This window comes from Hypomesus transpacificus, chromosome 19, assembly GCF_021917145.1.
Source record: "Hypomesus transpacificus isolate Combined female chromosome 19, fHypTra1, whole genome shotgun sequence".
NCBI classification, from domain to species: domain Eukaryota; kingdom Metazoa; phylum Chordata; class Actinopteri; order Osmeriformes; family Osmeridae; genus Hypomesus; species Hypomesus transpacificus.
Window position 1 is genome coordinate 5,394,808 of NC_061078.1, and position 27,500 is coordinate 5,422,307.

Consider the following 27,500-nt stretch of genomic DNA (forward strand, 5'->3'; position numbering starts at 1 on the left):
ATCAAGCTAGCTTCCTCTTTGTCTCTCATGTGTTCCTGAACCCAGCCCTCATTTTCTCTCTGTCTGTGTTTCAGATGTGGGGATGAGATCATTGAGATCAATGACACGGTGGTGTATAACATGGCCTTGAATGATGTGTACACAGTTCTGAGCCGCTGCCCTCCTGGTTCGGTCCAGATCATCATCAGTCGACACCCGGACCCCAAAGTACACAACCTCCCTCGTTGCTGCACACTGGCTTCCCACACACAACCACCAACACACAACCACCAACAGACTGACCTCAAACACACGACTGCACCATCTGCTACAGTGTGTGTGAGAGCGTGTGATATACGGACGTGTGTGTTTATTGAATTGCGTGTTACCGTGTGTTTGAGAACGAGCGTTTTAAATGCACGTGTGGATGTCATGGTCCGTGTGTGCGTTTGTGTAAGCATGCGTGTGTGCGTTTGTGTAAGCATGCGTGTGTGCGTGAGGGCGTGTGCGCTGTGCGCTCCTCGTCCCAGCACTTCGGTTACCGACAGTGTTTCTGTGGTGTGCTCTCCGTTCAGGTGTCGGAGCTGCAGCTGAACGAGGCGATAGCCAGCGCCGTGGAGAGAAGCAAGCTGAGGAGGGAGAAGAGCCTGTGGAGCATCGATGGTAACTGTCCCTCATGACATGACATGACATTACATTGATGCATTTAGCAGACGCTTTTATCCAAAGCCACTTCCAAGAGAGAGTTTGACAAAAGTGCACTGATCATAACAACGAGATTACAAACGGGACAAGAACCCAAACATTGCGAGTAGCCAAACATGAAGCATACATTGTGAAAACCAAATAAGTCCCAAAGGGAAGAACAATAAGAGCATGTAGTTACAATTAAACAGCAAGAACCTCAAAAATGCAAGAGTGTACCCATGGAAAAAGCAAGCAACAATAATATATTTCACGGCGAGAACAATCATTTGAAGACAGTCGGAACAAACCGACACACACAACTCTCCAGACGGATGACACACGCCACCCCCGCACCTCCAGGCCTGACAGATAACAGGAAGAGATCATTTCATTGTGACATCACGTCCGAGTGTGCCTGGCAGCCAGTGGCTGAGCCTGGGCTTCCTCTCTGAGATAAGCTGAGCTGTGGAGGCTTTTTAAATTTAGATTTGTAATCAGGAACTGGTTTCACGTTTCCTTTCTGACTTCCTGATGCTCAGCAGGGTCTGGTTGTGTGTTCCTGGCAGGCCTGCGACGCCTGGAGCCCTGCTCCCACGGCAGGCAGAAGTGTGAGCGCTGTCTGGAGAGGAGCTTCAGTCAGCTGACCACCAGGAGGGCCCAGAAGACCATGACTCGCTCCTGCAGTGACAGCACCCACACCCACACACACCACCGCTGCCCCGGGCCCGGGCCTGGACCTGGGCCCGGATCCGGGAAGACTCACAACCTCCAGGTCCCGCACCACCACCCCCCCGCAAGGGTCCACAGTCTGGATGTCCCCATGGTGAGAGAAGTCTGCCAGTGTGTGTGTGTGAACATGCATGCCAGGGTTAGACAGTCAGAAGACCAGAGCTCCAGATCAGTGCTCTCCAGCAGAATGATGTCCCTCTCTACTCCTGCCTCCTTCCAGGGCCCCATGACTGAGTCTTGGTCTGAAAACAGGCTGTCAGCGCCGGTGTTCATTGAGGATGACTACAACGTCCCCTACAACTCCCCTGCTACACTCAACGGCCCGCAACCCCCAGACATGGCCACCAGGGGCAGCAAGGTAGCTGGACCAGTCATGCCAATGAAATGAAACCTGGAATAAAGGACTTCCTGGTGTGTCATGTGACAGGATGTTGTCTGTGTGCTTCCTCTGTAGTCCAGACCGCAGGGCCAGGGCCCAGGGGCCCAGCGCGGGGGCAGCAGGCCCCCAGACGCCCCCAGTGCAGAGGGCTGGGTGGGGGACGCCATTGGCTCCAGCAGAGGCTCTTTGGTCAGGGAGGATGACTGGAGCCCCTCACACACCAGCTGCCAGGTACACACACACACTGAGGTACCAAGGTACACACACACACACACACACACACACACACACTGAGGTCCCCAGGCATTCACAAACACATTAAAGTTCCCACTACACACACACAAGTCCACAGTTCTATACACCAACCCCCCTCCCCCGCCGCCCACCAACACACACACACACACACACACGCTGAGGTACCAAGGTACACACACACACACACACACACTGAGGCCCCTAGAACAGTGTCACTGCTCCTCTAATTTGGCTCACACCAGCAGACTACAAGCCTCACTCCGTTTCATGATGCAACAAGACAGCCCAGCTCAGCACCGATGCCCATACATGGTGTCTGAAACTGCTGTACCTGACCAATGACATACAGAACCATTCAGCTTCATCACATCAGCTGTAGATGTCACGGTTCTCTGTACTGCGGTTTCCTGTTTCAGACACACAATCCTAACCACCGCAGACATCCTCAACTGACCTTTATGACTGTAAGACCTCATTCAGACACATTCTGCGCCTCATAACCTTGTGCTGTCTCTCCACCCATCTCTCTCCGCACGCCCCCCAGATGTTCACCAGCGTTTACAAGGCTCTGAGGAAGATCCTGAGGTTACTGTTTAGAAGTGTATGTGAGATCGCTTCATCTGTTCCGCCTGTGCTGCTGAGGCCTGAGTCGTGTGTCTTGCTGCTCGTATCGGTGAACACTGAAGTGTTTCTGTGTGTGTGCTGCAGGAAGACTGTGTTGCTGGCCATCAGGCATGTGTCTTGTGAAGCATGTGGCGTTGTTGGTGTGATCTTCCCTGCTCTGATCTGGTGTGCTGTCGGAGTCTGCGCGAAGCGCTGCAGGGTGTATTGCATCTGTGGTTGCATTGCGACGCCCGATGACTCTCACAACTTCCTGTTTGCGTTACAGGAAGGAGAGGGCGAGAGAGTGCACCCAGGAGGAAGCAAAGAAGCGGATGGTTCGTCTGCCTCTCCTCAACACTCGCACCGTGCCAACGACAGACTACACACAGGTAAGGGACATGCATGGGTTTAGATCATGAATTTCAGCAGGTCAGAAGAGTATTATGGGATGGACTGATGAACTAGACTAGCAGATGATCTGTGGGCTGTGCTAAAGCGGTGGTTCTCCTGGTGCTCGTCCCCTCCTGCCCTGCCTGTTCTAGATGTTTCCCTGCTCCAACACACCTGATTCCAATGAATGGGTCGTTAGTGACCCATTCATTGGAATCAGGTGTGTGTGAAGACGTTGAAAACATTCAGGACAGGGGGACACGAGAACCAGGATTGAGAAAGGCTGTTTTAACTTGATGCTGTTGATGTTGTAATCAAAGTCAGAAAGCTGTGCTCACATCCTCCTCCATGTCAGGTCACTCTGTGTGCTCGTGTGTGCCCGCTCTCTCTGTCTCAGTGCCCCCGCTCGCCCCGGGCTCCAGACCCCTCCTGAGAAGACAGGGCCACGTGGAGCAGCTGCACGACCCCTGGGTTCGCATCTCTAACTGCTCCCCAGAGCAGGAGCCCCACCCTCCAGACTCGCGGCATCCAGACGACACACACCTCCACCAACACACTGCAGAACGCCAGCACAACAAACACACACGTACCCACAGCCCGGTCACAATGGATGAACGAGAGACCCCCTGTGAACCGAATGACCCCCCTCCAGAGCCCCCTCTCTCCACCAGGTCCGAGGACCCCTCAGGGGAAAAGAAGGGGCCACCGGTGGCCCCCAAGCCCACGTGGGTCCGCCAGAGCTTGAGGAGCATCCGTAATGGGAGGGGCCAGCAGGAGAAGGACACGCCCCCGGAACACAGGGCCAGAGTGGGCGGGACCAGAACCTTCGGAGTGAACCTGAGGTCTGCCTCCTCTGCAGCCAACCTGTCTATCAAACAGAAGATCCACTCGTTCGAGACGTTCTCCAGCCCTGAGGGTGTACAGAACGGGAGCATCAGGAGAGCACTGGGCCCCTCCAGCTCCCTGCCTCTCTTGGACAAGCCCAGGGCTGTCCCTGCCCCCCTGCACGCTGCTGCTGCCGCTGCAGACAAGGACAACGCTGCCCGAAGAGCCAGGGACGACCTGCCTTCATGTGAAGAGGAAAAAGTGCAAAAGACCTCCTCCCCTCCCCCTCGATCCACCCATCCCCCTGTTTCTTCCTCCCCCCCTCCGTCTCCAGCCTCTCTCCCCGTCACAGCTCTGACCCCTGACCCCTCTCCCCCCGACTCCCCCAGAGTTCTCAGAGTCTCCCAGAGCTCCCCAGAACCAGAAGACCCTCCGACCCACGACCTTAGTCACCAGAGCAGCCCTCCATCCGAGGGGGCCCCTCCCCCAGACGCAGACCCGGAAACGGAGCCCCTCAATGGGGCTTCGGACTCCTCCGTGCCGCCCCTAGACCTGGCCCCCAGGAGGTCCAACAGCGCCAGGACAGAGAGTCCTCCAGCAGAGGGGGACGAGGCCCAGAGCCAGCTCAAGCAGGCCAGCCATCGGACACGTAGCCTACCCCTGGGCACCTCCCCCTGCCTGGACAGCCCTGCTCTAAGGGGAGAGAGTCTGGGGAAGATACTGTCCTTCAGCAACCAGGTACACTAGTGGTGTGAGTGTGTAGTATGAACACTATGAACACTGAGGCCCAGTTTACCAGACATGGATTAAGCCTAGTCCTACACTAAAACCGTTTTCAATGGAGATCTTCATTGAATATTTCACTTACTTTAGGACAAGGCTCAGTACATGTCTGGGAAACTGGCTCTAAATGTTTAAATTTAAGTATTCATTTAGTAAATGCTTTTATCCAATGGGACATACATATAGTGTGTGTATGTACACCAGGTATACTAGTGTGTGTTTGGGTGTAGTATGTAAACCAGATGCACATGTGTGTGTGTGTGCAGTGTGTACACCTGGCCTTGTTCCGCTGGCTTATCTGTTTTCAGATCTCATCCTCTCATCTCCGCAGGTGTCTCATGCTTTTATGCGCTCCATGAACTCCCTGCCCCCCTCTCCCTCCCCCTGCCCATCCAGCCTGGGTAACCCCTGGCCAGCCGGGGATCCCCCCAGCCTCGAGGAGCCCGACCCAGCCCAGACCGCCCCCCAGAACCCTGGAGCGGACGGTGCTGAGAGGGGCTTCTCTGTCAGGTTAATACAGACACACTGGTGTTTTCCTTTGGTTGGTGAGAAGCAGGTGGGAACAGACTTATCTACAGACTGTATCTGTAGCAGGCTGCTTTTGGAGTCAGCATGGTCTCTAGAGAGGAAGTGTGTTCAAGCTGAGCAAGATCCTCTTACATTTCGACTTCCTGTTCCGAGGTTGTGTTTGTCGTGCTGTCTCAACATGATGAGCTGTGTCTGATGGTCTCAGCGCAGTTCAGTACGATCACAGCACGTACATACTGACTCTATATACCCTCTGCAAGGAGTTAAAGGATCAGACCTTCAATGATACTGTTGCATACTGTCAGGTCATGCTGTTCAGGTGTGTGTGTGTGTCATGTCTGCATGTGTGTACATGTGTCTTTGTGTGCGTGTGTGTGTGTGTGTGTGTGAGTGTTAGTGTAGAGGGAGTCAGGTGGCTGAACGGTGAGGGAATCGGGGTAGTAATCTAAAGGTTGCGAGATTGATTCCCAGCCTGGCCGAATGACGTTGTGTCCTTTGGCAAGGCACTTCACCCTACTTGCCTCGGTGGGAATGTCCCTGTACTTACTGTAAGTCGCTCTGGATAAGAGCGTCTGCTAAATGACTAAATATAAATGTAAAGGTAATGTACATGTGTGAGAGGAAATGGCTGACGATATTTCCTGTTTGCGCCATCAGCTTGGCAGAGCTGAGAGAGTGCACCATCGAGAGAGGGGAAGGGGCGGGACTCGACCAGGGGGACCGCCCACAAGCCACGCCCTCCTCAGCGTGCGCTCACTCTGTCATCTCAGCCATCCCCACGCAGGAAATAAACCGGATGATACAGGAAGTGACAGCCCTGGATGAGGAAACACTGAAGGTGAGGGCTGGTGGTATTCCCTGCTACTGTTTGTACATCACACTCAGAGTGCAAATAATACAATGATAATCGCTGGGGTCAACTTCTTCTCCAGGCCGTAAAGTAATAGTTACGATTACAGGTAAGAATTATATATAAATGGATCGACCCCCCCCGACCTGTTGTTTTTACCTCTCTTGGGGTCCAAGTCTTAATTAGGGGGGTCATACCCCCCAAGCCCCCCTGTAATTCGAACCCTGATACTAACCCCTTTGGTCATTTTATCCAAAACACACATGCTAACCCCTTTGGTCATTTACCCCAAAACATACATGCTAACCCCTTTGGTCATTTTATCCAAAACACACATGCTAACCCCTTTGGTCATTTTATCCAAAACACTCATACTAACCCCTTTGGTCATTTTATCCAAAACACACATGCTAACCCCTTTGGTCATTTACCCCAAAACATACATGCTAACCCCTTTGGTCATTTACCCCAAAACACACATGCTAACCCCTTTGGTCATTGTATCCAAAACACAAATGCTAACCCCTTTGGTCATTTACCCCAAAACACACATGCTAACCCCTTTGGTCATTTTATTCAAAACACACATGTTACCCCTTTGGTCATTTAATCCAAAACACACATGCTAACCCCTTTGGTCATTTACCCCAAAGCACACATGCTAACCCCTTTGGTCATTTTATCCAAAACACATGTTAACCCTTTGCTAACCCCTTTGGTCATTTATCCAAAACACAAATGCTAACCCCTTTGGACATTTAATCCAAAACACACATGAGAACCCCTTTGGTCATTTAATCCAAAACACATATAATAACCTCTTTGGTCATGTACCCCAAAACACACATGCTAACCCCTTTGGTAATTTCACCCAAAACACACATATTAACCCCTTTGGTCATTTCATCTAAAACACACATAATAACCCCTTTGGTCATTTACCTCAAAACACACATGCTAACCCCTTTGGTCATTTACCGCAAAACCCACATGCTAACCCCTTTGGTCATTTTATCCAAAACACAAATGCTAACCCCTTTGGACATTTCATCCAAAACACACATGCTAACCCCTTTGGTCATTTTATCCAAAACACAAATGCTAACCCCTTTGAACATTTCATCCAAAACACATGTTAACCCTTTGGTCATTTACCCCAAAACACACAGGAGAACCCCTTTGGTCATTTAATCCAAAACACATATAATAACCTCTTTGGTCATTTCATCCAAAACACAAATAATAACCTCTTTGGTCATTTACCTCAAAACACACATGCTAACCCCTTTGGTCATTTCATCCAAAACACAAATAATAACCTCTTTGGTCATTTCATCTAAAACACACATAATAACTTCTTTGGTCATTTACCTCAAAACACACATGTTAACCCTTTGGTCATTTACCCCAAAACACACATGTTAACCCCTTTGGTAATTTCATCCAAAACACACAGTAACCCCTTTGGTAATTTCATCCAAAACACAAATGCCAACCCCTTTGGTCATTTTATCCAAAACACACATGCTAACCCCTTTCGCCATTTCATCCAAAACACACATGCTCACCTCTTTGGTAATTTACCCCAAAACACACATACTAACCCCTTTGGTCATTTACCCCAAAACACATATACTTAGTCACGCTTCTTCATCTTGATGATGAGGAAGATCCATGAAGGGGATCAATCTTCAACTGTCACTCAGTTCTCTAGATATGTTTCATACTATGCTTCACTCAGGCATCATGATGATTATTTAAACACTTTTCGTAATTTTAAGCTCTCTATGCTTAGGGGCTGTGGTGAGAACTGAGATCAATAGCACAAGGCTAAGGCATAGGTCATTATTTAGACTCTGATCTTTGTCTGGTGTAGCTTCTGCACAACAACAGGAATCTCAAAGCTGAATGTGTAGAGTGTTAAAGTGCTTTCACTCCCGCGCACTTTCTCACACACACACACACACACACACACACACACACAAACACACACTATTGCACACGGAAGCACTACCTGGGATGCTTTCAAGAGACCAGAGAAGAGGCTTTTAGACTACCATATACTGTATAGTGTTTCTGTCCTACATTTCCGTTCGAAGTAATCAAAGCCTTTGTCTCTGTCTCTCTCTCTCTCTCTCTCTCTCTCTCTCTCTCTCTCTCACTCTCACTCTCACTCACTCACACACACACACACACACACACACTCAAATGCCTCCTTAAGGGGCACTTGTCTCTTGCTATAGAGATCATTTGGATGCTTTTCCTGTCTTGATGTCATCACCCTTCTCTTACTGCACACTGAGGCAGGTTAGGAGCTTCTAACTGCGTGGAGCTGCCTCGGACTGCCTCACTCTGCCTCACTCGGCCTCACTGCCTCACTCACTATTCAGCCTGAAACAGATTCCCTACCATCTCTGCTTATTCACAGATGGTCAATGTTAGTCCTCTTACAACTGCTCATCTGTTGCTGTGTGTGCGTGCATGCGTGTGTGTCTGCGTGCGTGTGTGTATGCGCATGCCTGTGTGTGTGGATGTGTGCTTCATCTCCATGTTTATTTAGCAGAGCACTCAGATTCCCCCCAGGAGCATCACAGCACCATCTGCTGTTCACAACGACACACACACACACACACACACTCCAGCGTTACACACATATCTCACCCACATCACAGAGCTGTTCTGTAGCTGTCTTGTCACAAACACCAGACACGTTACATGGTGGGTCTCTAACAGGGCCATCTAAAACGTCTCACTGAAAGCAGAGCAACATTCTTAACTACATTTTGCTTTCTTTCTCCTCAGCAATTTGAGGACATCCAGGTGGTGATCTTACACAAGGAGGAGGGAGCAGGGCTGGGATTCAGCATCGCTGGAGGGATTGATCTGGAGAATAAGGCCACAACAGTGAGTAGAACATCACAGTACCGCAACCCTACCGTCTCTCTCTCTCTCTCTCTCTTTCTCTCTCTCTCTCTCTCTCTCTCTCTCTCTCTCTCTCTCTCTCCTCGCTTCATGCCTCCCTTCCTTCCTTCCTTCTCTCCATCTCCCTCTCCTTCCCTCCCTCCCTCCTTGAGCCTCTAGCCTTGCAGCTGTGTCTCCAGCCTCCTCCCTGCTCCTCCAGGTCCACCGGGTTTTCCCCCACGGCCTGGCCGCCCAGGAAGGAACCATAGAGAAGGGGGACGAGGTGCTGTCCATCAACGGGCACACGCTGAGGGACGTGACCCACGCCGATGCCACGGCCACGCTGCGCCAGACCCGGGCCCTAAGGCTGGCCGTGGTGGTGGTCTGCAAGAGGCCCGAGGCCCAGGGCCTGGAGGCCGGAGAAGCGAGCAGCGGAAAGCCCAACAACTCATCCATGAGCCAGCCAGAGGCCGGCTCCACAGGTGAGGAACGCCAGGCACACCTGGGGACTCTTGTCCATGACTGGGGGGGGGGGGGTGGCGTCTGCTCCTGGAGGATGCAGGAGGGGAGGTGCGGCTGGTTTTAATCCCTACATAGCTCATCCTCTGTCCCCCTTCCCAGTGGAGGAGATGGGGGCTAGCGTGACGGTACAGCTGGAGAAGGGAGCCGGGGGGGTCGGATTCAGCCTGGAGGGGGGAAAAGGCTCCATCCATGGAGACAGACCCTTGGTCATCAACAGGATCTTCAAAGGTGCTGTAGGCTCACATCCTGGAACCTGAACAGTTGGCTTATTCACACATGGCTGCTACCAATAAAGAAGGAATATATGGATATATTATGTATTAAGAATGTGTATATATATATATATATATATATTATTCAATTTGCAGTAGCAGTTGTGACTGTTACAATTAGGTGATGCTGTTCTCTGTCACCAGGGGGTGCTGCAGAGCACAGTGGTCTGCAGACAGGAGATGAGCTTCTGCAAGTTCAGAACTTTTTCCTCCAGGAAATGACCCGCTTCGAGGCCTGGAACATCGTCAAGGCTGTGCCTGAAGGACCCATCACCGTGGTTATCAGAAGGAACGGCGAGGAGACTGACTGAGCTGGACAGAGATCTGACCCAAACCTTCATCTAACCCTAACCCAGTCCTCCCTCTAACCCCAACCCTCTGACCCTAACCCAGTCTTCCCTGTAACCCCAACCCTCTGACCCTAACCCAGTCCTCCCTCTAACCCCAACCCTCTGACCCTAACCCAGTCCTCCCTGTAACCCCAACCCTCTGACCCTAACCCAGTCCTCCCTGTAACCCCAACCCTCTGACCCTAACCCAGTCCTCCCTGTAACCCCAACCCTCTGACCCTAAACCAGTCCTCCCTCTAACCCCAACCCTCTGACCCTAACCCAGTCCTCCCTCTAACCCCAACCCTCTGACCCTAACCCAGTCCTCCCTCTAACCCCAACCCTCTGACCCTAACCCAGTCCTCCCTCTAACCCCAACCCTCTGACCCTAACCCAGTCCTCCCTCTAACCCCAACCCTCTGACCCTAACCCAGTCCTCCCTCTAACCCCAACCCTCTGACCCTAACCCAGTCCTCCCTCTAACCCCAACCCTCTGACCCTAACCCAGTCCTCCCTGTAACCCCAACCCTCTGACCCTAACCCAGTCCTCCCTGTAACCCCAACCCTCTGACCCTAACCCAGTCCTCCCTGTAACCTCAACCCAAACTTTCCTATCCTCTTCTGATCTTAATCCAGACCTTCCTTTATTCAGACCTTCCTCAATCCAAACCTTCCTGGTTCCAGGTTAGACTCTCTAAGAAGGACCTTCCCTGTTCTGCTTCACCTATAGAGAGAGACCAGGTTGATTCTGACACAGAGCAAACACAATCTATGGACACATTTCTACAAGCTTTTCACTATCTGGTATGAAGAAGTGAATACAGTACATTTGACAAAGCAGCAAAGAAGATGAAGATATAGTTAACTGTAAGAAAGTACTTAAACTCAAAGGCTTATATGATTTTAATCACATTTTGTATGTACTGTACACAAACTAAATTAAGAGGAAACAGCATAGTCATCCTGGTGCTTGACCAACCAAAGACTACAGACCTGTATATGCAGACCAAAATGTAACTGAGTATTTCTTTTTGCTATTGTTGTTCATTAGAAATGTTTAAAAAATACTTTGAGATGTATGACAAACAAACATATACGAGTTACATTTCTGAATAAATTATGATCAACTGAAACACAACGTAATCTTCATTTGTGCATGTGTGAAGGGCAGACAAGGGTACATTCAGGGTTCCTACTGGGTCTTAAAAAGTTTAAAATTCTGAACTTTAAATTTAAGGCCTTAAAATGTATTTAAAGACATTTGGGTCAGTGAAATCTCACATGATCACAATGAAACGTTTAAGTTCAAATAAACAATTTAAAATGTGGATTTGAACCCAGGCTGTTGCGGTACTGCACCAGCATGTCTGAAAGAGAATGCAAACTAACCCGGTGAGCTAACTACTGCCCCAGCATATCTGAAAGAGCACACACTAACCCAGTGAGCTAACAGGGGAGCCCTGCTTTCTTCTGGTTTTCTGACACCCCAACACTGCAGGTTGTTACAACTACATAGTTCAATGTCAAATTTTATGTTGAGTCGAGCATGTTATGATCCCTGATAGCTCAGTGGTTCAGGATGTGGGCTACTCTGTGTGAGGGGTCTTGTGTTCAAATCTGGCTGAAGGATCTTCTTACAGCTCAATTTTTGCTCTTGGACTAAAACTCGACATATAAAAAAACGGATAAAAGGTCAATTTCTTTTTAGACTTTTGGTTAAGCCTTTCCTGGTGGGACAGTTGGGTACCTGGAAAGACAGTTGGGAGAGGGGATCTGGACAGTCGAGGAGTGCACTGTGGTTACAGGGATCTGGACAGTCGGGGAGTGCGCTGCAGTTACAGGGATCTGGACAGTCGGGGAGTGCACTGCAGTTACAGGGATCTGGGCCCACGGATGTGTTTGGCACTACGCTCTGTGCTGGATGTGAACCCAGGTCGTTGTGGTGTAGGCCCTTGTTCTCAACCCACTACACCACAGGGTCCCCCTTCTATATACTTGGAAATGTCTTAAAAGGTCTTAAATTTGACTTGCTAAAATCTGGAGGAACCCTGTACATTACAAGAGTAGACAATGAAGCACGTCTTAGTTAAGCACACACAAAGTTGAACACCATTTGTGGATGTAACTGTCAGTTATTTTATTCATGATGCTGGTGAAATACAAAACCAGTACAGGAGGTAAACAGTCCTTTCTCTCTGTTTGTTCAACTACCATTGGTGTTCAGGAAACCGTCCATAGCAGCATCGGCTTTCTATCGAGAGGACCACAAAGTACTCTCAGTCCTACACAGGGTGCACATGACATGATCAAGTACTTATAAAACAATCTAGCAGACAACGTGTCACCTGACTTCTGACAGTAAAGTGGGCGAGGGGACAAGTACACACACTGAAACAAAGTGTCACACAGTTAGGAGGCAGTGAGTCGAAAGCAAACACACAGGAACTGGGGCATGAGGTGAAATGCATTTGTAAGTTCTCATTAAGAAATCCAGTTTAGTGCTGTGTAAAAAAACACAAAGGAAACTTAACAATAAGGCTGCTTAAAAACAAGAGATTAAAAAACATGTTTATCATCCAGTATATGGCTCTTTACCAGTGAATACGAGGCAAAGACAGTAGGCATGCAGGTGGGTCACAGCACATTGAATAAACAGCAACACCGATAGGCCAGCCCATCTCCAGCCTTTCAACACCTCAGTCTGAGAGAGAGAGAGAGAGAGAGAGAGAGAGAGAGAGAGAGAGAGAGAGAGAGAGAGAGAGAGAAAGAAAGAAAGAAAGAAAGAAAGAGAGACAGAGACAAGGGCCGTGTCTGGCCAGTGCTCCAACCCCAGGACATGTAGCCTGGAGGTCAGAGAACACCGCCGTCCAACTGCCATCCAACTGCCTTCTTGCTATCTACCTCTGAAGACTCAAGGTGCACCACAATCCCCTGGAGCAGTAGCATAGCAACAAGGGGGTCATTAACATGTGTGCCTTCTCCAGATGTCTGATTGCCTACAGTCAAAAACGAAGGAATTGATATACATATAACAGTTTTTTAGTGGCCCCGCCATTTTAAGATCGGAACCTCCAAGAAAATATTCCCGGCTACGCCCCTGCCTTGCACAGGTAAAGTACACTTTGTTATTGTTTAGGCTGTGTAAATATTGCCATTTGCCCATACTGCAAATACCTGTGCTTCTTGGCTGTGAGTGAGAACATAACATACTGAATAAGAGATCCAGGAGTCCTCGGTCAGAGGGGAGTGGAGACGGGACCAAACTAGGAACGTTCAAGTACTACATGTGAGATGAGAGTCACCGGCCCCAGCCCTGGGGAGCCAGTGTGGAGGGGGTGAAGTTCATGCAACATGCACGATACTGGAACACAAGACCAGGGCATCCAGGACAGGACAAAGGGACAGAGTTCCTTAGTTACATAGTTACAGTACCAAAGAGAAGGAATGCATATATTCTGCGTCTCCAGTATGTACAGAATGTAGATCTCAATCTACGGTCATTCTTTTGAACAGGACGATGGTGGTAACGCATCTCGGACAGGAAATGTAAAGGGATTTTCTTTTTTGATTTGGCAAATGTAAGAGTTGCTTCTTCTTTGGGTGCAGTCTTTAGGATTGATTTTCCTTCCTAGGCCAATACAAGGGACTCAGAGAGCGCCCTGCTGTTCACGACAACACACGCACACACACACACACACACACACACACACACACACAGCGCCCTGTTGCATGTACTTCATGTGCTGGAGGAGATTAGTAGCACTGGATGCCGTCTTCATGTCTACAGGAGAGTATCCGACCTGGCATTACCACAGTCTAACCCCATGTTATTCACTTGATGCATCGGAGGAATTTCTCTATTTTCAGTTTGAGTGCTTTAAATGACCTTGTACCCGCTGAGAGAATTAACCAGCGGTCAGGTTGGGGGTCAGGTTGAGGTTCAGGGTCCTGTTGGGGTCAGGTTGAGGTTCAGGGTCCTGTTGGGGTCAGGTTTGGGTCAGGTTGAGGTTCAGGGTCCTGTTGGGGTCAGGTTTGGGTCAGGTTGGGTCTTCAGGGTCCTGTTGGGGTCAGGTTGAGGTTCAGGGTCCTGTTGGGGTCAGGTTTGGGTCAGGTTGAGGTTCAGGGTCCTGTTGGGGTCAGGTTTGGGTCAGGTTGGGTCTTCAGGGTCCTGTTGGGGTCAGGTTTGGGTCAGGTTGAGGTTGACGTTTGGGTCAGATTCAGGGGGAGGTTGGGGTCATGTTCAGGGTGAGGTTCATGTTCAGGGTCATGTTCAGGGTCATGTTCGGGCAGGTATCAGTGATCCTTAAGGGAGCGGACTGCCTTGGCCAGGTTGCTGTAGAACTCTGCCATGCTGGACGGGAAGAAGGAGTCCACCACGGAGCGAGGGAGGAGTCCTCCCAGGTCTGTCTGGAAGAAGCTGAACAGCTGCGTCTTGTTTGGCTCTCTGGGGCGACAGGAAGTTCAAGTTCAACTCTTTTATTGTCAGATGCACAGAACAACACAGGGTCAGACTGGGCACTGAAATTCTTAGGACAAGACAACGCAAAGCAACCTGGCATAACATAACATATAAGTACACAGAACAAAGATGACATCTATGATAAGCTAAAATATAGTAAACCTCCTAAAAGACAAATAAAATACAATATTCAATACAGTATACTAAACCTCTAAATACACATAATAACCTATACTAACCTTATAAACCTATACTAACCTAAGACAAGTGACGGGGAGAAGGTGGGGGTGAAAAGCCCCCTGGGTGCTCTACATGTGGCTCACTGCTGCCCTCCTGTGACAGTGTCTTTACAGAACTGTTTTTTAAGGGCTTTAAATATTTGTCTTCTTTTAGTATCTTCTAACATCTTTGCTGCATATTGAAGTGTGTTTTTTTTAAAGGCAATGGTCTGATGATTCCACCTGTGGTGTGTTTAAGGTGGAGCAGACCTGGTGGAGTACTCACGCTGAGATGGGAACACAGATGCAGCCACAGGGGTGGTTGAGCCCCCTCACGTATCCTGACTGAGGGGGGCAGTTGGGGTGGCCCACATTGGTGGCTGCACAAACCGGGGAGACAAAACAAACACACCCAAACATACGGAATTAGCTTTACCTAGGAAGCAGCACAAGGTTATACACATACAACAGTATGTTTTTTTTATTTATAAATATTTCCTTTTCTTGTACTTTTTTTTCTTTCTGCACTTTTATGCCTACAACATGGCTGTTCCCTTGCCTTGTCATTTGTAAGAATGTCATTGCCCAGAACGATCTGTGTTATAACGAGCACATGACAAATAAGCACTTTGACTTTGACGCTAAACCAGCCCAGGAGGTACAGATACAAGCAGTCATCCCGTACCGTTAGAAGTGATGGTGCCGTCTTCGTACTGCTTGACCAGTATGACGTCTACAAAGTCTCGTGGCGCTATGATCCCCATAGCCGCCGAGGGAGTGACGGTGCGATACACAGAGACGTCCTGGCAGAGACACAGACCGCACACACACTGACTTGAGCACAGGACACAGGAGCCGGCAACGACAACACACACAAACACACATCTGGAGGTGTGTGCTCGCTAGTCTTTTGTGATTTGCCAGAGTGTGTTCGCATAGACAAAAGGGTTTTGTGAGGTGTGCTTAGAAACACGACACAAATAAGATGCTGGTCGATTTCCTTCAGTCTACATTGTGCGTGTGTGTGAGCGCTCACAGAAGGAGAGTACTGCACAGCAACAACCTCAGGGATGAAGAATCTACCTTGATGAAATAAAAGACAAGCGATATAATCAAAAAACCAGAATATGGATGGAGATGATTTCAGAAAGAAAAAAAAAGGACTCACAGATGTCACGGTCGATAAAGTACACAGTGCTGTGAAACGTACCTCTGTGACTCGCTCCAACAGCTCAAACTTTTTCACGTTGTTGTCCCACTTCACTCTCATGCCGTTGGGCACGGGTTTCAAACACTCCCACACTTTCTCTGGGCTGCCGTTAACCACACCTTCTCCTTTGTACCTGCCAGACATGACAGGGAGGAGGAGCGGGGAGGGGGAGCGGGGAGGAGGAGCGGGGAGGAGGAGCGGGGAGGAGGAGCGGGGAGGAGGAGCGGGGAGGGGGAGCGGGGAGGAGGAGCAGGGAGGGGGAGCGGGGAGGGGGAGCGGGGAGGGGGAGGAGGAGCAGGGAGGAGGAGGAGGGAGGAGGAGCAGGGAGGGGGAGCAGGGAGGAGGAGCGGGGAGGAGGAGCGGGGAGGGGGAGCGGGGAGGGGGAGCGGGGAGGAGGAGTGGGGAGGAGGAGTGGGGAGGGGGAGCGGGGAGGGGGAGCAGGGAGGAGGAGCAGGGAGGAGAAGAGGAAGCACAAGGAGGAGAAGAGGGAGCACAAGGAGGAGGAGAGGAAGCACAAGGAGGAGAAGAGGAAGCACAAGGAGGAGAAGAGGAAGCACAAGGAGGAGAAGAGGAGAAGGGAACTACACTTTATCATTGTGAGATGTGTCACTGGAATTAGAGTCAGATCACATAGCACGATTTCTCATCAACAACACTTTACTGGTGTCTGTCTAAAAGCAGCAGACACTGCTTTGGTTTGGCCAACGGTTAAACTATTACCCATTATACAGTTACTGCCCTTAGTGATTAGAGAGACAGTTGTGGAGGACTGTACTGCAGGGTGGATGTCTGAGTTGTGAAGGCGCTTACACATTCCCCGGGAACTCCGTCGACGGCCTCCAGGACACGATGACATCATTCTATAAAATGAAAACATCATGATTGCCGAACTCCAAAATCATTCTATGTTTTTCCCTTTGACGGCAGCGTCCAATGATGATTGCATGTCTAGCTACGGTAGGCTCTGCAATGACAATAGCTAAATTACTGTTCCATGCATTGGAAACAGATGGACAAAATGATGATTATATAACACTTGAAATTACATTACACGTATGTGCTCAGCCACGTATGCAACTGTGTCGGCAACTATTAAAGCAAGCGAGTTATCTTTCGATAGCTAGAAAGCTAGCTGTTGTTACACACCGATTTCTTGCAGACTTTCCACCCAGACTCGTCCTTGGTATAGCTTATGAGACTGTCGGCTACAGTGTTTGCTATATGTTGATAGTCCATGTCAACGGCTCCGGTTTGTAAATATTAAACGGAAGTACCGAGAGTTAGCCAGCTCGTGACAGTTAGCTACTGTTCGCTAGCTAGCCAAGAGGATATATGATGAAGGTCTCGAGCTTTGCAATTTTCAGCTATACAGTACATGTAGTTAAGTTGGTTATACTAACTATTTACAACGCAGACTTTGATATCATGTTAAATAATTGCCATGCAAATTAAATATGTTAACTGGCTATAGTCTTCTCCCTGTCACTTTCAACACAAATGTCATTTCTGAATGAAGACGTTTCCGAGTTTGAAAAAACCCCACTTCCGATCACACAAATTGCATGCTGGGATTAGTAGTTTAAAATGGAGCGGATGAAAATCCAAAGCTAAGTAGAGTTACAAGTTCTGACGTTTTTATTAAAAAAATGTTTTTGACTATCATTTACATAATATACTATCTTAAAGACGTATTTGATAGCAAAGCTTGAAAACGTTGTTTTCAGGAATTTTTCATGCAATGAAGAACACAACATGGGAACCACAAAACCTAGGGAGTATCCGCAGAAGTATTTTTTTTTTTGTTGACTTTATCCTAGAGCTAAAGTCAACACAATCAAGATCTTCTTTGACTGGTTAAAATGATCTCACAAGGCGGTTTAGAGAAGCATTTATTAGGAAGCATAATAGTCAGTTTTAGGTCAGGATGCATGACTATTAGCATATTGAAACAGTTGGTAGGATATGCTGTGCATGCACAGAAAGAGCAGCATTTTCCTTCTATAAGCTATCCACCTAATAAGAACACTTTGAATAATTTGTGCTTTACAATACACCCCTAACATTTTCCCTTAATAAAAATGTGACTTTAATAGTTTGTGATTTTACACATTGGAGCACATCAAGTCTTTCGAAGCCGACACGTTTAGGTCTATGCTAGCTTTGGATTTCTTCTTGACCATCTTGACGTGCCTGGTTTCAGACTTCAGGTATCTCTCCTTGTTGTGAATGACCTGGATGTACTGGTCGGTGCTGCTGTTCTGCTGGTCGCTGCTGGAGGCCAGGGAAGCCGAGTCTGACTCCGTCAGAGAGGGTTCCAGCTTGGTCCGGGAGGTCTTGGGCTTGACTGGTGGCTGGATGTGTGGGCTTGTTTGGGCTCGTTTCCCAGGGGACTGTGTGTGTCTTCTGACGACAGCCGGAAGAACTTCGGCTCCTCTGACGTTGATCTGGGAGCCGGAACGGGACCCCACATCCTCCCAGTCCCCCTCCACCCCCTCCTCTTGCTGCTGGGTGGAAGAGCGCCCCCTGGAGGAGAGGCTGTCCTTCGCCATGGACAGCTGGCTGTCCGCGCGCTCCCCTATGTAGAAGCGAGTGGGCTGGTGGAGGTCGGAGAGGGAGTGGGGCCGAAGCGTCTGACCTAAAGCCCCCCTCCTCACGCTTTTCCCGGCCTCCTCCTCCTCCTCTTCCTCCTCCTCGCTCAGGTGTGGCTGCGAGGGGTGGGCCCGGTGGCCGTGGTGGTGGTGAGGGGTGCGGGGGGTGTAGCGTTTGACGTTGCGGGGGTACAGCTCCAGGATCTCCCCGGAGTCCTCCATGCGGAAGTGTCTGGGGATACGCGTGGCCGAGCGGAGCAGCTTCTTCCGGGCCTCGTGCTCGTTCACGATGACGTAGCGAGTGGAGGGAGGGCGCCGGCTCACGTAGCTCTGGGCTGTGATGATGCCTGCCGCCTCCGCTGGGTGGATGGGTCGGATGGTCTTCCTGTAGAGGGGGTCGGTGTGGATGTTCTCCGGGTAACGGGCCGGGGGGATGTACGCCCCCTGGTGGTATGATTTGGACCTGCATGTACTGCTGGGGCCTCCTAGATACGGAGGGTGCCTGGTGGGAAAGAGGAAAATAGATGTAACAGAATAATTCATTATGAGTCCTCTTCCTTGAGATGTGTGTGTGTGTGTGTCTGTCTGTGTGTGTTACAGTGAGCAGGAGCAAAAGAGAGAGAGAGAGAGAGAGAGAGAGAGAGAGAGAGAGAGAGGGAGAAAGGTGGGGGACCTGTTTGGCACATGTTCCAGCCTCTGTTTCTGTAGTATTGACACAGTTGGACTTCTGGATGGCCCAGCAACACTGCTCCGGTTCAAATCAGCCCTGGACGCTGACTGGGTGATGGTGCGGATGCTGTTGCCGCGGCGAACTGGCGACTGGAAGTTGGTGACGCTGCCATTGTGTCGTGGTGACGGCGCGCGGATGGAGGACTCATGGCTGGTGACGTCACTCTCCTGCTGGTCAGACTTCTTCTCTACTGCCGTCTCTGGGGCCTGGAGACGGGCTGGGGTGTGTGTGGGGGAAGGGTCAGGGGTCACAGGAGAGGGAGACGGAGTTATATCACACACACACACACCTGCCTTTACTGTATCACTAAGGGGGAGGAAGTCAGGCCGGAAACGAAAGGCTTCCAGTACCTGCAGCCAACTGGACCACCTTCTTCTTGTCCTCTGTCCGCTCCTAACACAAACACATTTGGTTCACTGAGCTAGCAGAGCAACACCATATCAACAGCACAACAGGAGCCCAACCAGGCTGGATATAGTATTCATTTGCAGCTCGTGCACAAGGTGATGGATGGTGATGAAGCTCACAGTCTGAAGTTGCTGTCTCAGCTGGTTGTTGGTGAACTTGAGAGACCTAGCGATAGCCTGCAGGTAGTAGATCAGCATGCTGAAACACACATGACATCATCACTCACCCCTTAGTACAGTACCTACATGAAATACTGCTTTATATGAGAGTGTCTGTGTATGTACTGTGTGGGTGTCTGTGTGTGTGTGTCTGTATATGTATGTGTGTGTCTGTGTGTGTGTGTCTGTATATATATGTGTGTGTCTGTGTGTGTCTGTATGCATGTGTGTATGTGTCTTTGTGCGTCTGTGTCTGTGTATAAAAGTGCCTTTGCCTGTAAACTCACAACAGCAGCAGCAATCCAGGCAGCACCACGACAGGACTGGTGACGTAGTTCATCACTTTACTGAACCACAGAGGGAAGTCATTGGATATCGTATCTGAGATGATGTCGTAAATCTTATCCTGACCACTGCGGAAACACACACACACACACAGTAATTCTTCTCATGACCACAGCAGAAGAGGAAGACATTTACCAGTGGCAGCTCATAATTATAATGAGATCCACACATCCATCCTCTACTTTGTACTGTTTAAGAGTGTGGTCTGTTTTAAACAGGTAGCACTTTGTCTCCCAGCAATCAGCTAATAGGAGAACTTACCTGAAGGGTCCGCAGTGCTGGGAAGGTCTGTATCTGACTATGGCAAACACAGTGGGCAGCATGCACAGGAACAGCATGAACAGAAGCATCGCCAGGTAGAAATTATTTGACCTGAAAACAACCAAGAGTCACATAAAACAGCCGTGACATTGAAAATAGAGTCGAGATTTACGAAAAACGTACTGAACAGTATTTTTTTTTGTATGCGTTTTTTTGGACCGTGAACTGTTGATAAGCTGTGGCAAACTGGGAAATGAGATATTGTATATGTAATATTGACACTTTCCACAGGCATACATCACATAGTCAAGAGCTGGAGGTTCAGCAAGTGTTTTCGTATTATCAGGAAATGTGTCATCATCAATCTCTCTCTCTTCCATTTGGTTGCAGTGTTTAATCGCTCACATGAAGGGTATTCCCCCTAGTGTGATTGAAACTGGGAGCAACAGAGAGGGAAAAAGAGAGACAAGGAATCTTTGAGCCTTTATGTACTCTATGTCCTTTATGTATGCTTGTCATCGAGTGTCTGTGTGTGTGTGTGTGTGTGTGTGTGTGTGTGGGTCTGTGTGTGTGTGTGTGTGTGTGTGTGGGTCTGTGTGTGTGTGTGTGTGTGTGTGTGTCTGTGTGTGTGTCTGCTGGTATTTCTGTCACATCTGGGAGTGACTGATAAGGCCTGAAAGAGGCAGCAGCAGACTCGTTACATAAATCTGAGTGGGCTGATAGCTCGGAGCTGTGTGTGTGTGTGTGTGTGCTGAGAGCTGTGTGTGTGTGTGTGCTGAGAGCTGTGTGTGTGTGTGTGCTGAGAGCTGTGTGTGTGTGTGTGTGTGCTGAGAGCTGTGTGTGTGTGTGTGCTGAGAGCTGTGTGTGTGTGTGTGTGTTGAGAGCTGTGTGGAAGCTTGCCACAGAGATGAGCTTGTTCTTTCTCAGCGCTTTCTACAGGGCTAGAAAATTCGATGTTGTTAAGGAGATGGGGCAGCCAGACCAGAACCATAAATGACCCAGTTTGAACTCAAACAGGAAGAAGACAGAAGAAGAAGGGAATAACTATATTGGTGTGGTATGCAGTGTGTGTACATTATGTATTGCATAATGTTTCTCTCTGCTGGCTGACAAACAAATGCATTTTTAGGTGGAAACATTCAGAAGAGACTAAAACAAAAGAGATTGGGGGGGGAGGAGAGGAAGAAATAACAAGAGGAGACGATAAAAGGAGGAGAGCAGGAACGAGTGGAGGACAGGAGGAGAGAGAGGAGATGAGGCTGACCTGGAGGCTCTGAAGACCTGCTGATGAGGAACGTTGCAGGTGAGCACTGCCCAGCTCCTCAGGTACATCAGACCTATCAACTTCATCACATTAAAGGCTGGGAGACAGGGAGAGAAGAACGCGCCCATCCTGGGAGGGGAGAGGAGAGGAGGAGCAGAAGAGGAGAGGAGGAGCAGAAGAGGAGGGTAGAGGAGGAGCAGAAGAGGAGAGGAGGGGAGGAGCAGAAGAGGAGAGGAGGGGCAGAAGAGGAGGGTAGAGGAGGAGCAGAAGAGGAGAGGAGGAGCAGAAGAGGAGAGGAGGGGAGGGGAGGAGGAACAGAAGAGGAGAGAAGGGGAGGGGAGGAGCAGAAGAGGAGAGGAGGAACAGAAGAGGAGAGAAGGGGAGGAGCAGAAGAAGAGGGGAGAAAAGGAGCAGAAGAGGAGAGAGGAGGGGAGGAAAAGAAGAGGAGAGAAGAGGAGGGGAGGAGCAGAAGAGGAGAGGAGGAGCAGATGAGGAAGGGAGGGTAGAGGAGGATGTAAGATCAGGTTTACCCCTCCTCCACACCCCCGCACGCACCCCTGCAGGGGTCAGCTGCACCCCATATAAAACACATTACAGCCTGGGACTCTTATCTTCGCTTCATTATGTTCTCCAGCAGTGAGACGACGAGTCGGAAATGAACAGAAGAGTCCCAGTCCATCCAGCCATGGAGCTGTGATGGAGAGTTCCCTGCTGGAGCAGAGCCCAGGGCAGGGTCAGAGGGCTCGTGTCTCTGTTAAGGGAGAGGGGGTGATCTCTAACTATCATTCCAGGAGTTTCTGTGTGTTTTTCTGTTGCTCGTTAACCAGGAAAAGTCTGAAGCTGAAATGTGGCAGGTGCACGGCTCTGGCCCCAAGGGATGACATCTGGAATGTTTGTGACAAATATAAATATATCCAGATTCATCACCTAGCCCACGGGCACTGCAACTAGCATCCTGTAACGGCCCGAGTTTAACTGACTTGGCCCCGTACCTTCTAGACCCAAGGCAAGGTGCCATCATACTCACCAGATCATTCCTTGGTTGTATATAAGGTGGAGCACGTTCTCGGCTATCTTAAACTCTCCATATTCAGGCTGAGGAAAGATGTTCAGAGAAAAGGAGAAGAGAGACATGTAGAGAAAGAGGAATCTGAGATGTGTGTTGAGAGGAAGCGTGTCATTCCATTTCCTGCCTCTCTCGTCTTCTTCTACAGACACCAACCACCGTGCTTGTGATGTTTCAGGGTTGGAAACAACAATACGCCCGCATAAGAAAACAAAGGATTGTTCTGGAAGTTGTGTGTGCGTACAAACTTGCTCTCCAGGTCCCAGCAGCAACAGTCACTGAGGTAACGGACCACCAGGCCTCGGATGAAGTCGATGAGCAGGATACTGGCCACCGTGAAGATCATATCAATGATAGACAGCTTCAGCATCTCCTAGGAACACACAAACACACAAAGTAGACCAGCTGCCTCCCACTCTCCCCCCTCTCTCCCCCCCTTCAGGGTCGTCCTTTCCTGAAACACAGGCTGGCATTGTGCAGTGATGCGCATCCCTCACCTTTGACACTTTCATTATGTTAATGCGTAGGGTTTAACGTTTCAATCCATACTCTGTCGATACTTCAGGGTCGTCCCTGGGACAAACAATTGCAACGGGACAATGCATTTTCATTTTTCTTGTCAGCTTAATGCCTGTAAGGACTATTAAGGGAACGCATTCAAAGGATGAAGTGGGTTAACCAGTCAGAGAAGGATCTGGAAATGTGGAGGTTATTGGAGCCCCCTGCTGAGCTAACCGCTGGGTTGGCACAGCTCAGATAACCCAGTATTATGTTACATAGTCAGTTGGTAGTGTTGTTTTCCTGTGAGGGATACAGCATTGTAGCCAGGGGATCCTAAACTGCTGGAAGCCTAACACACTTGTTGTAACTCACCTGTTGACAAGCTGGACAGCTGACTGACACACCTGTTCTATTGGAGGAGAGGAAGAGGAGAGAGGAGAGGAAGGGAGAGGAGGAGGGGAGGAGATGAGAGGGAGAGGAAAAGGGGAGATGAGAGGAGAGGAGAGGGAGAGAGGAGAGGAGAGGAGAGGGAGAGATGAGAGGAGAGGAGAGGAGAAGAGGAGAGGAGGAGAGGAGGAGGGGAGAGGAAGAGGGGAGAGGATGAGGGGAGAGGAAGAGAAGAGAGGAGAGGAGAAGAGGAGAAGGGAGGGGAGTGGAAAGGAGGAGAGGAAGGGAGAGGAAAGGAGGAGAGGAAGGGAGAGGAGGGGAGAAGAGAGGAGGAGAGGAAGGGATAGGAGGAGAGGAAGGGAAAGGAGGAGGGGAGAGATCAGGCACCTGTCCTACGTAGGTCTCCCAGCACGGATCCTGCTGCGACCTCGTGTTCTTCTCAGGAAGACCGGTGTGGTTGTACGTGGTTGTCATAGTACTTTTGGTGCTGTTGTCCAGCACCATGACGATGGTTGCCAGGGAAATATTCCTGTGTCCGTAGAGGGAGACCAGAGTGGACAGGTTTTCCTCCCCAGGCTGGGAGATGGTGGCCATGAACGCACTGGGGTCAGACCAATTAGCTGGAACCCCATGGACCTGGAACAGGAATATCCATTTAGATCTACTGCATGACCTCTGACCTCTAACTGCTTATTGTTACGATGAAGACAAGTGAGGAACAGGGCTAGTGACAACACGATGGGGTCACCAGGGTCAGTGTGGGTTACTCACAGCCGAGCTCATGATGTTGACCTTGTCCAGCAGGGCGATGATGAGGCTGTAGAGGTTCCCCAGGTACAACACCAGCACTCTGGGAGGACACAACCACACTGTTAGGGTCAGCTCAGGCCCTCACCCCCGGACATGGAGCGGGGATGTGGGTGGTAACGGGGGGATACACAGGGGGGGAGCGGGGGGGGAGAGAGGGGGGCGACCTGGCCAGTTGCCAACGGAGCGAGGTCCTGGGATGGTACATCTCCAGCTGGGACACCAGCTCGAACGCTGACGGGGCGATCATGGTGATGAGGGACACCACCACGCTCACCTGCGGCAAAACAGGATGTGACGTCATGCTGACGGCCATTGGCTCTCAGAAGCACAATCATCACAAGTGTTTCCTCTGACAGGTGTGACTATCAGAAGCAATGCCCCCAGGCTCACGCCCCTTCACCTCGTTCTTCTCCCACAGCGTCAGCTCTGGTTTCTCCTGTTCCAGCTTCTGAGAACGGTCCACCACAAAGTAGATGATGTAAATGCTGCCTGCCAGCGACAGGAGCACCAGGATGTTGGCCAGGATGCGCAGGCTGATCAACACCGCCCTGCGTCAGAGGGCAGAGAGCAGAGAGCAGGCACAACAGGGTTTGGGCCCGCGCATGCTGAGCAGCACAAGTGATTTACAGTATTGGGTGTTGGGTCTATATGATGAAGAGCGTCTAGGGAGCCCGAGGGCAGGGAGATGGCAGAGGGGGGGTTATGGAGAGGTCCTGGGGGGAGGAGAGACGCGGAGTGGAGGTTTCCTGAGGTATTAATCCGGTTTTAATGTGTTCCCAGGTCTGATGATGCTCTGATGGTGATGTAGGGGCTGTCACCAAGAGCAGTAAAAGGCAGTTATTATGAGTTATACCAGGAATGCTGGGACTGGGTGAGCTCTGTATTACAGAGGACTGGGACATAGAGAGTAAATCCATCAGGTGTGGGAACAAGAGGAGGAGGACTGAGGAGCAGGGGAGAGGAGGAAGAGGAGGAGGACTGAGGAGCAGGGGAGAGGAGGAAGAGGAGAGGGTCCTGAGGAGCAGGGGAGAGGAGGAAGAGGATAGGGTCCTTAGGAGCAGGGGAGAGGAGGAAGAGGAGGAGGACTGAGGAGCAGGGGAGAGGAGGAAGAGGAGAGGGTCCTGAGGAGCAGGGGAGAGGAGGAAGAGGAGAGGGTCCTGAGGAGCAGGGGAGAGGAGGAAGAGGATAGGGTCCTTAGGAGCAGGGGAGAGGAGGAAGAGGAGGAGGACTGAGGAGCAGGGGAGAGGAGGAAGAGGAGAGGGTCCTGAGGAGCAGGGGAGAGGAGGAAGAGGATAGGGTCCTTAGGAGCAGGGGAGAGGAGGAAGAGGAGGAGGACTGAGGAGCAGGGGAGAGGAGGAAGAGGAGAGGGTCCTTAGGAGCAGGGGAGAGGAGGAAGAGGAGGAGGGGAGAGGGTCCTGAGGAGCACAGGAGAGGAGGAAGAGGGTCCTTAGGAGCAGGGGAGGTGAGGAGGAGGAGATGGTTCTGTGGAGCAGAGGAGAGGAGGAAGACTGAGGAGGAGGGGAGAGGGTCCTGAGGAGCAGGGGAGGGGAGGAGGAGGAGAGGGTCCTGAGGAGCAGGGGAGGGGAGGAGGAGGAGATGGTTCTGAGGAGCAGGGGAGGGGAGGGGAGGAGGACTGAGGAGCAGGGGAGAGGAGGAGGAAGACTGATAGCAGTGGTACCAAAACACCTACAAACTAGTGTCCTTCTTCTTCTCCTGCTCCTCCACGATGGCTTCCTGAGGAGACAGAGGAGAGCAGGTTTAAATCTTCAAGAACACACAGAATGACACACAGACAGCTTCTTCTGACAGTTCCAAGACACACAGGAGGAGAGTTCCAGAGTTCAGCCTGGAGACTGGATGAAGGGCATCCTTGGGGAAATCAGCGTTAATTCAATGGTACATAAACTTCCTCTAAGCCGAGGACTGGGACTCAATTAAAGAGAGATCATTGATAATCACATCACAAGACAGAGCTCTCTCTGAAGATGAGGCACCAACAGGATTCTTCTTCTGACAGAATGTCTCTGTGTGTGCGTTTGCGAGTATGTGTGTGTGTCTATGTGGCTGTGTGCACATGTGCTTGCGTGTGTGATCGTGTGTGTATGTGTGCTGCTTGCATGTGATCATGTGTGTGTGTGGTTGTGTGTGTGTGTATGTAAAGTGCTAGCGTGTGATCGTGTGTGTGTGTGTGCTGCTTGCATGTGATCATGTGTGTGTGTGTATGTAGTGTGCTTGCATGTGATCATGTGTGTGTGTGTATGTAGGGGGCTTGCATGTGATCATGTGTGTGTGTGTATGTAGGGGGCTTGCATGTCATCATGTGTGTGTCATGTGAGAACCTCACCCTGATGTTGTTGACTATGGCGGCTCCTTTGCTCTCCGCAGCCTCCAGGTTCCCAATGAGGTAGTCCCAGGCACAGAACACCCTCCAGCAGAATGTGAAGTTCTCGTCCGACGCGCTGGCCAGACTCAGACGGGAGTTCTTGGCCATTCTGGTCACAACCGAGAGCACAGAGAGGACACGTCACTACCGCAGGCTGCGAACACACCAGTCAAACCCCACTGTGCCACGAGAGTCAGGCGGGATTGACTGATGACGACGACAGCGATGGTGATTGGTTGTTCATGTAATTCACGTCATCTCTTTCAACATCAAGAGAACATGTGCCAACAGTCGATATCAACGGAGGGTTTACTTTCTCAACAGAATGATGAAACTGTAGGCAAAAACGGCCATCCCAACCAGGAAGTAAGCGAGCGGCAGTCGATAGCCAGCGCTGCCGATCTTCCTCACCCTCCCGTAGTAACCGTAGAACAGGACCGAGTACTGCAGGTAGCCCTGGGGGGGGGGAGCATCACACAGGGACAGGCATGAGCACAGCACAGCAGGGGTCAGGTCACAGTTAAGGAAGACGTCATGAGGAATCCAGTGTCACTCATTGTTTTATCTCACGATGCTTTGATTTCTAATGGGCTTTATCCCTCCCGGCATTCCAGCAGCTCTAGAACTGTAATGTACTGTGTATTCCAGTATGTGGACTGTGGTGTAATGTACTGTGTATT

The 27,500-nt window shown here is 50.3% G+C and overlaps 3 protein-coding genes across 7 annotated transcripts in view; 1 reads left to right on the plus strand and 2 right to left on the minus strand.

Moving 5' to 3' along the window:
* il16 (interleukin 16) overlaps positions 1 to 10,117 on the plus strand; it is a 17,271-nt gene extending 7,154 nt beyond the window's left edge. Inside the window, exons 12-25 of one of the 4 annotated variants that reach the window (XM_047041271.1) lie at positions 75 to 207; positions 555 to 642; positions 1,233 to 1,489; positions 1,616 to 1,753; positions 1,850 to 2,005; positions 2,574 to 2,630; positions 2,919 to 3,021; positions 3,420 to 4,585; positions 4,962 to 5,140; positions 5,816 to 5,996; positions 8,811 to 8,912; positions 9,130 to 9,391; positions 9,531 to 9,659; positions 9,848 to 10,117. In XM_047041271.1, the coding sequence (XP_046897227.1) occupies positions 75 to 207; positions 555 to 642; positions 1,233 to 1,489; positions 1,616 to 1,753; positions 1,850 to 2,005; positions 2,574 to 2,630; positions 2,919 to 3,021; positions 3,420 to 4,585; positions 4,962 to 5,140; positions 5,816 to 5,996; positions 8,811 to 8,912; positions 9,130 to 9,391; positions 9,531 to 9,659; positions 9,848 to 10,014 (3,118 nt within the window). In that variant the 3' untranslated portion in view covers positions 10,015 to 10,117. Of the gene's footprint in view, positions 1 to 74; positions 208 to 554; positions 643 to 1,232; positions 1,490 to 1,615; positions 1,754 to 1,849; positions 2,006 to 2,573; positions 2,631 to 2,918; positions 3,022 to 3,377; positions 4,586 to 4,961; positions 5,500 to 5,815; positions 5,997 to 8,810; positions 8,913 to 9,129; positions 9,392 to 9,530; positions 9,660 to 9,847 lie in introns of those variants that run through there. The other 3 variants (XM_047041274.1, XM_047041272.1, XM_047041273.1) reach the window with 3 other exon arrangements.
* A 2,505-nt stretch (positions 10,118 to 12,622) lies between these two features.
* stard5 (StAR-related lipid transfer (START) domain containing 5) lies at positions 12,623 to 17,454 on the minus strand. Of its 2 annotated transcripts, none has more exons than XM_047042464.1 (6): positions 17,066 to 17,454; positions 16,730 to 16,779; positions 15,920 to 16,052; positions 15,395 to 15,512; positions 14,996 to 15,089; positions 12,623 to 14,476 (listed from the first exon to the last, which is right to left on the minus strand). In XM_047042464.1, the coding sequence occupies exons 1-6, from the start codon at positions 17,153 to 17,155 to the stop codon at positions 14,326 to 14,328; spliced, it is 636 nt and encodes a 211-aa protein (XP_046898420.1). In that variant the 5' UTR covers positions 17,156 to 17,454; the 3' UTR covers positions 12,623 to 14,325. The 2 variants fall into 2 exon arrangements, with proteins under 2 accessions (XP_046898420.1, XP_046898419.1); XM_047042463.1 differs by having other exon boundaries at positions 15,746 to 16,052.
* Positions 17,455 to 17,894: 440 nt separating this feature from the next.
* LOC124482005 (transmembrane channel-like protein 3) overlaps positions 17,895 to 27,500 on the minus strand; it is a 15,560-nt gene continuing 5,954 nt past the window's right edge. The window contains exons 7-22 of the mRNA XM_047042327.1: positions 27,134 to 27,276; positions 26,782 to 26,929; positions 26,128 to 26,171; positions 24,838 to 24,985; positions 24,602 to 24,711; positions 24,399 to 24,477; positions 24,015 to 24,263; positions 22,984 to 23,112; positions 22,701 to 22,768; positions 21,674 to 21,802; positions 20,410 to 20,520; positions 20,091 to 20,216; positions 19,765 to 19,843; positions 19,588 to 19,630; positions 19,181 to 19,454; positions 17,895 to 19,009 (exon numbers count right to left, since the gene is read on the minus strand). Coding sequence (XP_046898283.1) covers positions 18,022 to 19,009; positions 19,181 to 19,454; positions 19,588 to 19,630; positions 19,765 to 19,843; positions 20,091 to 20,216; positions 20,410 to 20,520; positions 21,674 to 21,802; positions 22,701 to 22,768; positions 22,984 to 23,112; positions 24,015 to 24,263; positions 24,399 to 24,477; positions 24,602 to 24,711; positions 24,838 to 24,985; positions 26,128 to 26,171; positions 26,782 to 26,929; positions 27,134 to 27,276 — 2,868 coding nt within the window. The 3' untranslated portion in view covers positions 17,895 to 18,021. The remainder of the gene's footprint in view (positions 19,010 to 19,180; positions 19,455 to 19,587; positions 19,631 to 19,764; positions 19,844 to 20,090; positions 20,217 to 20,409; positions 20,521 to 21,673; positions 21,803 to 22,700; positions 22,769 to 22,983; positions 23,113 to 24,014; positions 24,264 to 24,398; positions 24,478 to 24,601; positions 24,712 to 24,837; positions 24,986 to 26,127; positions 26,172 to 26,781; positions 26,930 to 27,133; positions 27,277 to 27,500) is intronic.

Excerpts from the sequence above, each read along its gene's own strand:
- stard5 (XM_047042463.1), bottom strand. The coding sequence starts at position 17,155 with ATGGACTATCAACATATAGCAAACACTGTAGCCGACAGTCTCATAAGC. Across the intron at positions 16,780-17,065 it reads GGAAAGTCTGCAAGAAATCG|AATGATGTCATCGTGTCCTG; the intron begins GTGTGTAACAAC and ends TTCATTTTATAG. Across the intron at positions 16,053-16,729 it reads ACGGAGTTCCCGGGGAATGT|GTACAAAGGAGAAGGTGTGG; the intron begins GTAAGCGCCTTC and ends CATGTCTGGCAG.